A 9,999-nucleotide genomic window follows, 5' to 3' on the forward strand; every position below is an offset into this window, starting at 1 on the left:
GATGCATCCAAGGCAGCATGACCAGCAGGGTGACGGATGTGATTCTGCCCCTCTACTTTGCTCTGGTGAGACCCCACCTTGGGTACTGCCTCCAGCTCTGGGGTCCCCAGCACAGGAAGGACATGGACCTGTTGGAGTGAGTCAGAGGAGGGCCACCAAGATGATCAGAGGGATGGAGCACCTCTCCTACAAGGAAATGTTGAGAGAATTTTGTTTGTTCAGCCAGAAAAAGAGAAGGCTCTGAGTGACCTAATTGCTGCCTGCCAGTACCTGAAGGAAGACTACAAGAAAGATAAAGGAGACTATTTACAAGAGCATGTAGTGACAGGACAAGGGGAAATGAATTTAAACTGAAGGAGAGTAGGTTTAGAGTAAATATGAGGAAGAAATTCTGTACTGTGAGTGTGGTGAGGCACTGGATCAGGTTTCCCAGGGAAGCTGTAGATGCTCCATACCTGGCAGTGTTTAAGTCCAGGTTGGAGCTCTGAGCAACCTGGCCTAGTAAAAGGTGTCCTTGCCTATAGCAGAGTGATTGGAACTAGATCATCTTTAAGGTCCCTTCCAACCCAAGCCATTCTATGATTCTGCCGGTCATCAAACAGCAGAGCTAGAGAATGTACAGTTTAATTTTGTTGTTGACTTCAGTGGACAAGATATTGTTCTTTCCAAATCCATCTGTGAAACCCTTGAGAAAAGTGTAAAAGTCACTTCTCAGTAGCTCAGAAATTCAGAAAAGGTTCCCAGAGGCTGACAAAGAGCTTGTGAAATGAAATTCTGGGAGGAGGTTAAGAGCCAATATGGTCATGAAACCTATACAGGGGGAAAATTGTGTGATAATAGAAAGGAAGCAGAGCATGCATGATTCAAAGGCTGGAAAATTTGGATGAATCTTGACTATAAATACAATATGGGGATATTTAACAAATGGACTATGTTCTCTGACAAGAGAGAATTGTGGGAGGCTTTTCAGGTCCAACCTTTCCCTGTGCAATTAATTGCTTTGTGTAAGATGGGTTGTAAGTCTGGGTCTGGTATAGAAGCTTTGTTTCTTTGGAGTTTCTTTGGAGCAAACCAAATTCCTGCTGACCTTTCAAACCAGGGCTTGTCACCCTGGCAGTCCTCATCATCTCTCAGGCTGGTTAGTTACATTCCCTGTGGCCTGCAGGCTGCTCTCTGGGGTTAAAGGCTCCAGAAGGACTCTTGTTTGCTGCAGAAGGACCTCTGTGCAAGATGCCTTTTCATTTTTTTTTTTTCTTTTTAAAGAAACCTTGCTTAGACAGTTAATCCTAGAAATAGACCCCAAAAAAGAAAGCCAATATAAAAGCAGAGAAGCTGTGATTCCTTTCCAAAGATGTTTTATTCCTATCTCAGTTTCAACATTTCAAGCCATTGAAAGCTACAGTGACTTTTTCTGAGAGACACTGGAGTAAGCTTTTCACACATGAGACTGCTGCAGATGAAGATTGTCCTGTATGGACCATCAGACTGAGAGCCAACAGGTGAAAGGAATGATGGGTTTTGGAAAGTTTGTTCTGAGATTTTGAGAGGTTATGGAAGGGCCTCAACTTTTATTGTTTATACCTTGTATAGTCCAAATTTTTGCTTAAACCATCCAAAAGCCTAAGGGAGAGGGAAGTAAGATCTATCACCTTGGCATAAAGCAGCCTACCACATTCTGTCTTAATTTCCCTATCCAGAAAAATGGGAAGAAAAATAATTTGTCTGTAAAGGAGAGTAATCCTGCTTTTCTCCCCATGTCATCTGAGAATAGGTAGGCCATTACAAAACAAGGGTAGACACAAACCAGTATTAGTTAGTGGTACCATCTAATTGTTAATTTAAGACTGGATTAAGCCCAGTGCTTGCTAATATGGTTTTAAAATGTTTTGTGTCCTCCTTTAGCTGTTGTGTGCAGTGATCTCAAATTTTGGCACGAAACTTGAACTCTTGTGTTGTGCTCCCCTCTTGTGGTCTCGCTATGATTTGCAACCAAGTAGGCGGGGCTGACTGTTTTGGGCAGAGGTTGAGTTGACTTCCTTTCTAATTTGTAATATTCCTCCCGTTTCTCTGGGGCTTCACGTGGACAAGCCATCCCATTGCATTAGCCCCTTTTTTTTGTTTGTTTTTTGATTATCCAGAAAAAAAAAATCTGTCCTGCTAGTACTCTGGGCTGGATTTTTGAATTCTGTATTACTGTGCTTTGTGCAATGTGATTTTTCTGACCCTTGACCTCATATGCTTGTAATCTATACCTAGAGGATCACCTCTCCTTTGTGCTGCTTTACACTCGTGGCAGTGTCTGGTTAAATTTTAATCTGATTAGCAGATTGTCACCTTAAAACTGTGGTTGCAGGGATGTCAGATAGTGCACTGCATTGGCATTTGAAGCATGGGTGAAGAAGCACTTGAAATCAGTAACTGAAGTAAGACCATTTGTCAACCGTGTTAGTATTCCCTCAAGTTGATTTGTTTCTTCTGTGTTACAGATTTAAAATACCAGATTACTGAAATGAACACCTGAAGCAGTAAATTACTCGACTCTTCCATCTTGGGACTGTGCAAGACAAAAGAAAAGCAGAAGCCATAAATAGAAAGTGACTTTTGCAGCCATTAGAAAATTTTAATTATAATTGAGAGCGAACAACAGACCTTCTTTCTCCTATAAACAAGCTCAGGAAAATGCTAAAGGTCTAATCACCAGCAGGATTTTTAGGCAGTTGAAAGGGGCTCGGTCTTTTTAGGACTTTCACTAAAGAACACAGTGTTGAGAGGTTACATTTGGTAAGAATTTAAGTAGTAAGATTTTACTGACCTTCAAGTGGCTTAGACTTCCCTGCTGAATCTTTTGTAGGCAATTTATTTGGTTTGTATTGATGAACTGAGGATGTTTTCTGGTTCATATATATTGTTCACATATATCTAATGGCTCTCCAAATCTTGTGATCAAGGGCTGACCCTGTTTTTTGGAGAACCAGAGTGTAATTCCTGGAGGTTACAGAGCCCGCATTTATCAATAGAGGCAGCCCTGCATCAGGGTGAAAGCACATCTGCAGGCTGCCTAAGGGCCAACACCAGGAGGAGACTCCTATCTGGCCTTACGCATGTGTATCTCTCTTAACACATAGCTTGTTCTCTTGGAGCTCTGCTCAGACTCTCTGGGTCCATGCAGGGACACTTAGTCAGGTGTGCTGGCAAGCCATGGCCTCAGGTCAGCTCCAGTTCCTGTCTTCTGAGCAAAACCACCACAGAAGTGTTAATGCTCTCTCATCCTCTCTTTGGCAGCTATATCTTCCTCCACACTCCAGGGCATGCCCACCCTTCCAAATGAAACACCACGTATACTGGGCTGCAGCGCAGTTGTCCTCCTACATCAAATATTCTGAAATGAAAAAAAAGCCCACTACCAGCCAAAAAGTCCTTGAGAAGCCCTGGGCCACGACTAATCTGCTATGAGGGGGGGAAGGATGGTTGATCTCAATTAGTATACCACATGGATGCTTTGCACAGCTTGCCTTGCATACATTTAGCATTGCTGGGCATAGCCAATGTCCCATCACAAAGGTTTTGTATGGAATTTGTTATGTGGTTTTACCATCTGACTATGTGTGACACAGTTCTGCTGAGCAACATGTTTCATGCTCTTAGTCCCACCAGAGGCACCAGAGGGACGGACCTCCCCTCATCTCCAGAGAGAGAGTGTGAAGAGTGCAGGTGATTTCTGCTTGTCTTGGGTGTTAAACTAAAGGGATAAAGAGATGTGCATAATCCTGAAGCCTTTAGAATCCTGCAGGAACAACTGAATGTCTTGCCCTCCTGGAAGAATCTTGCAGATAGCCACAGGATTAGCTCTGCAGCCTGGGGCGCTGACTGACCCTGAGCAGGGAGAATCTTTGCAGCACTTTCACGTGCACAATAGCTCCTGAGAGAGTTGTCACCAGAGGGAGTCACAGACTTTAAGAAATAAGCAAACACATCCCAGTTTGTATTTCCAATGTATGAGCACGTCACAGTTATGTCAATGGAGAGACTCAAGATTTCCTCTAATTTCACTTTCAGCGTCTTTTAGATCCTTAGCAAATTTCCATAGCAGTGTGCATTCTTGCTTTCACACTATACATGGCTAGTGAGGACAGGATTACTTGATGTCTTCTGCCTGTCTGACATGATGTCCTCTTCCCTGTCCTTCCTCCTCACTTCAGCTCCCAGCACTGTCCTGCACACCTCCCTCCCCTCTGCCTGATGTTGAGCACTCTTTTGACCCTGTGTTGAAGGAATTCAACTCCCTTAACAGAGGAATACCGGTAAGGCAAATACACATTTTTAGTGAGGGAGCTGAATCAGCCCAGTGAAAAGTATGGTGAGTAAATAGCTGACCCAGCACAAGGTGAAGGTGAGGCCACGTGGTCAGAGTGTAAGAAGGAGATAATGTTTGGCCTCCCTTTTTGGTAGAAAGCCTGAAAGTTGAGTGCAGTGGGAAACTGCACCCGTGGACACTCTCCCAGGTGTCCTGCAGGAACATACAGGGCTCCCACATATTCCTCCATTCTTAGACGTTGTCTTTTTTCACCCAGATCCAAACTAGACAACAGAATCCCTTCCCTTGTGAAACAGAATCTTCAAGAAAAACTGAATTCTCTGCTTGCTATTCTACTTGTAAACATCCATTGACTTCAGTAGGAATACCCTCCACTCCTTTTGCATTGCATGAGTCATACCTAAGCCTTCAGGAGGCTCAGTGAACCTCTGCTGACTTGTATTATTTGAAACTGGGGGCTTTTGTGCATGAGTGGAACATATATTATTTCTTTAATAACACAGAAATAATTTAAATTATCCTTGATTCTCCTTTTACCTGATCTGCTTGATTTAATTTTCCCAGCCTGTTTCCCTGCCATTCTGGCATGGTCTCAGAGACTCATGAATTATTTTGGCTTCAGGGAGGAATCAGACTGCCATTGGTAAGAAATGCAGACCCACTGTCTTTTGAATTTATGTATTTAAGCCCCCACATACATGCTTTGTAGCTGAGGCTGATAAATGTCAGAAATTTAATGTACACTAAAATGAGGAGTTTTAAAAGCCATGAAAAAAAGAATTATGTGTTGAAATTAAAGGGCTCTTCAGACCAAACTTAAGGCACTAAGAGGGAAGTTTAGCTATAGTTTTGAACAGCTTATAGGATGTGGTAAAGCATTTTATATTTTCGGAAGGAAATGTGCATAAGAGCATATCTGGTTTCTGAGAGAGTTTGAGATTTTCCAGGAGTGAAATTGCGTAAACACAATTAAAGTTGAGAGATGGACAGCTATACTGGAGACCACAGTAAATGCTATTTTGAGGCACCAGCCAATGTCAAAGAGTTTATAAGCATCACTTGTCAGAAATAATGATAAGGAAACATCTAAATTGCTATGGAAAACTCCCAACACTCTTCAGATTTCATCTCATTTCAGTTTCTCAACCTGGATCTTATTCAAGACCTTCAAAGTTCCTGTGTCTGGATTTCAAAGGAAATGAGCTGGGACCTGGGACAGACAGCAAGATCTAGAGCCAGCCTTCTGAAGCGCTGAGCTCTCATGAATCCATGTGAAATCAGCTTCCACAGAGCCAGCCCCCACTCCAGTCATCTTCTCCCCCTGCTCATGTTTTTAATGGGAGTTTAGGAGTCAAAACTTTGGATTCTCTGCTTATTTTCACCCTCATATTCTTGCTTATTGATTTACTCAGAACAGGTCAAATCCCATCTTGTCTATTTCCTTTGCAGGTTAGACAGAGCTGAGCTTGCAGTCTCTAGGCAAGAGCAAGCTGGAAGGACAGAGCCCAGGGGAGCAGAGTCTGGTGTTCCTGATGCTGCCAGGGCATGAACCAACAACTGGTGCCATTGCTCTAACTGTGTTAGCTGCTGCCTCCCCACAGTCCCAGATCCTTTCTCAGCAGCAGGAACAGCCAGCCTGCTTCCAGGCTTGGAAGGGTAGAAAGCAAGCAATAGGGCCATGACTAGTTTTGCTAGGCCAAGCATCTGGCTGCCCTGGAAATTTCATTGTTTTGTTTGTGCTTGATCTTGTTCTCTTTGGATCCAAGAAGTGAATGAAGTACAGAACTTGGCCTTTATTGCCCCAGTTGCTCAGCTGTGGATCAGCATTACCTAGTGTAAATTTTCAGCCCAGTTCCTGTGCCACAACAACCCAGCTAGGAGCAAGGTGTTCCTAACACCTCAGATTCAGATCAAACACCAAAAATCACTAGTTAGAAACACTGAAAATCTGTACTTTTTGTTTGTTTGCTTTGTTCCTTGGGTATTTCAATAAGAACCCTAGAAAATGCCTCACACTGCCATGTAAGCCAGATTGTTGTGTACCTTAAAAGCGTTTTCAGACAGACAGCACTAAACAGCCATTGCAGTGGGGCTATTTTTATTGAAAATAATCCCCTCTTTTTGAGAAGAAATCTGAGTGTTGCCTAGAAAAGGAAACTGGGAGAAAATTGCCAACCTTTGCCTGTCTCTTATTCTTTTTTTTTTTTTAATTTCCCGTTTTTCTGGAGTGCCAATTTAGCAAATTTCTTTGCATAATTCTTTGCAAACAGACTTCAATTTTCATTTGCTTGCACCAACTTTGGAAAACAGCAGATGGATGGCGGGGACTGCAGGCGCCTGGTGATCATCGCGTGAACCACCAGAGGTCGGGCTGAAACCCCTGATGGTTTGTCACACTGAGCAGTTTAACTCGGACCCATTTCTGTCATTGCTATAAAAAGTGCAAAGGCTGACAGGACATTTACTACATTCCTTTTGTTGCTGGGAAACTGCAGTCTTCAAGAGTATTTTCTAGCTCTTAGTGTTATACACGATGGCCTCTCGTTTTGCCTCGTGCTTTTTGGGAGCTGGTGGGAGTGTCATAAGTGGTTTGAAGGCTTTCCTGATAATTAGCCTGGAATTACCCTTTTTTTAGATCCCGTCACTCATGTCATACTACTCTTAGGATATCTCAGTTATGAGCATACCAAATAGTATATTTTTGAAGGGGAAGAATATGCCTTGCACAAAGTAACTTGGACGAGTTACAAGTGGCTTACATGTGGACAAAGTGGCCTAATTTCACAACACTAATGACCCTTCTTAAACAGGTAATTTTCAGGGTGAGCATGTGGAGAGGTTGGGAGCTTGCTCCTGTAGCAACTGTGAATGCCTAGATGATGAAGTGAGAAATACAGCCCCCAATAGTGCAAGCAATAAAGGGTTATAAATTCTGAGCCTCTTCAAACAAACTCACTTCTCCCTCAGCTTTCTACTCTTCTCTGCGCTGTGTGATGGAAATGGCAGTATTGCTGTTGCATAGAACCAGGAGCCATCCCACTCGTAGCACACAGACTGGATCTAGCCTACAGGACAATTTGTACCTTGCACTGGGATAGGTGAGGTTGGAACAGTGTAGGAAGTCTTAATGGCTATTGAATATCTTTTAATTCCTTTGACTTCTGGTTGCTTTGGACTATTAGACACTTCCATGTTGTCATGGAAGGAGGAAGTTGCCACAACAGGAATCTGGCCTGTGGTGGTAGAAAATGCTGGCCAATATACTGAGTGACCTCAGCACCTCTGTCTTGTGGGAGCACCACCATGTTTTACCATAGCTGGGATGCTGAGCAGAGGGAGGTGAGGGGGTGAAACTTGTGCCAGGTGGGTCAAAACCCATTTTTGTGAGAACAGTGGACACAGGGACACAACAGATGTAGCACAGGAAATAAAACCTACAGCAGCAAAACTCAGAGGCTTGTCCACTACTGAGGTTAGAGTTTAAGCAGCAAACTGCTGCCTGTGGCAGTGGTCATAAGCTTGGATCATGTGCTCTGAGTTCATAGACATAAGATGAATAGAGGAAAACTGGCAGCAGGACAGACTTTCTTCTGCCATATTAGGTCAGCATGTTTCATACTTGACTACAAGGGGTGCCTGAGGAGTAATAGGATAGTTCATACAGTCAGCCTGCTTGGTCTTTAGTTGCCCAGATGACTGGTAGTTAAAACTAGTGCCTCTAAGAGCTGCTTGTAACTGTCCTGGATGAGCTCAGCTCTGGTAGGAACTGAAATCTATAGGATTACATCACATAGTCTGCAAAATAGTATTTAATGACCTGCAGTGGATGAGAGCCAGTAATTTGGAGGTGATTTATTTGATACTCCTTCTACCAGTCGTGGATCTTGGGCATAGTAATCTAAAGTGGTAGTGCAGGCTATGCCAATACATTAGTTGTCTCATCTTGTGTCTTGGTGTCAGCCAGGAGGCAGTAGGACTGCTAATGACTAAATTCTGACTTTCTCAGTACCACACTTACAAAGAACCATAATACCTAACCTTCAAATGCTCCCTATACAAGCTAGACCACAGAAACCAGCCGAAGTCCCAGCTACTCTGTGTTTTCACGAGACCACCTCATTAGCCTTGTGACTTGTTAAACACAATCCTGTCAAACTTTGTTCTCTAGCCTGCCATTATTTAGATACTAAATAAACCAACTCCCACTAGCTCCCTTGGGGATCATTAAATCTCTCTGCATTTATGCTGTGGCAGCAAAAGTTTAAGCTTGGATTGTAATCATAAAGAAATTAACTTGCTGATTAAAAATGGTCCTTTAAGCAACATGCATTTGAATAATCCATCATAAAAACAAATGAGTCTATAGCAGTACTCTTGATTTGATAATCTTTTTTCTACTTTAAATCTACATAAGTTGCACTTTTTTTTCTCTCAGTCTGTAGCCCATAGAAAAATACAATGAATTTGTAAAAAAAAAGCAATAGTTTGAACTGCAATAGCCGTGGTGTGGAATGTATATTTTAGATCTGTTAGTACAAGATAGATTTGTATGTCATGAACCTGAATTTTTTGCTAAGATACCCTTCAGGCAATTCCAGCAACATTAATTGTGTTACAGAAAAGCTTAGTTAATGCAGAAAATTTGATTTCTCGTATTTCCAAAGTGTTTTGAAAATAAAAGACCTGTATATGCCAGGGCTGATCCAGTTCTCCTGAAATCTGTAGCTAAGGTCCCGTTTAATTCAACAAGGGCTACTGGATCAGGTCTGATGAGTGCAGCAGAGATGTGTTTACAAGTAAACATTTGGGAATAAAGACGGTTCAGTCATTTTAAATATTGCATATCTCTCTCTATACGTAAGTGCAAAGCAGACAATTAGCAGTTCACAATAGGTGCCTACTTTTAGACAAGTTCCTCAGTTTGTATCTGTACTAGTTGCGTGATGAACACAAAAAGTTAAGAGAAGATTTATATGGCTGGAGAAAGATGCAAAAGGACACCTCTAATTTATATGAAAATATGTGACACTGTTCCTGAAACTGAAGAAAAGCAAATTTAACTATCTTTCCTTCATCATTTTCCCCCATTACAGTTCCACTTTCCTAGATGTTTGTACAGTCCACATTAATTCACATCTTTCCTGCCCAGCCCATGCCACAAACCCTCCATATCTCTAATTTTTAAAAAATCAGCCTTTGTCAGTACTGGTCTCTGAATTAGCAACTTGATAATTCCTCACCTTTTGGTCCAGGTAAAATTGTGTGTGTTGAGCAGACATCTGTTGTAGGTCGATTGTCAACATCAAAACCAAAAATCTGAACCTGGAAGATAAAAAGCACTACAAGGGTCCCGTATTTTCTTAGCTGTTGTTCTTTCTTCCTGCTCATCCTTGCAGCTTCTCAGGAAATGCCTTTCGTTGTTACTGTCTTAAGAAATGCAGCTGACTCAAAAATAAATGCTTCACTAACTGGAGCAGTGGAAAGATTGGGAGCTACATGCAAGAACAGCTAAATAAAGTGAAGAAAGAAGTTTGACGATGCTGTAGTTATTTCTGTCCTGCACATTATCCAGGATATTTATTTAACACTGACAGCTGTTTATTCCAATTTATCTCTTATCTGTGAGATGTTTAGCTACATTTGCTGTGGAAAATTTCTTCAGCATTTGGGAATATCTCTTTTGT

General features: G+C 42.1%; 1 protein-coding gene across 1 annotated transcript in view; it reads right to left on the bottom strand.

Moving 5' to 3' along the window:
- Window positions 1-9,999, bottom strand: part of COLEC10 (collectin subfamily member 10) — a 28,110-nt gene extending 18,111 nt beyond the window's left edge. Inside the window, exon 1 of the mRNA XM_032701471.1 lies at window positions 9,556-9,999. Within this exon, the coding sequence (XP_032557362.1) occupies window positions 9,556-9,703 (148 nt within the window). The 5' untranslated portion in view covers window positions 9,704-9,999. The remainder of the gene's footprint in view (window positions 1-9,555) is intronic.

This window comes from Chiroxiphia lanceolata, chromosome 1 (genome assembly GCF_009829145.1).
Source record: "Chiroxiphia lanceolata isolate bChiLan1 chromosome 1, bChiLan1.pri, whole genome shotgun sequence".
NCBI classification, from domain to species: Eukaryota; Metazoa; Chordata; class Aves; order Passeriformes; family Pipridae; genus Chiroxiphia; species Chiroxiphia lanceolata.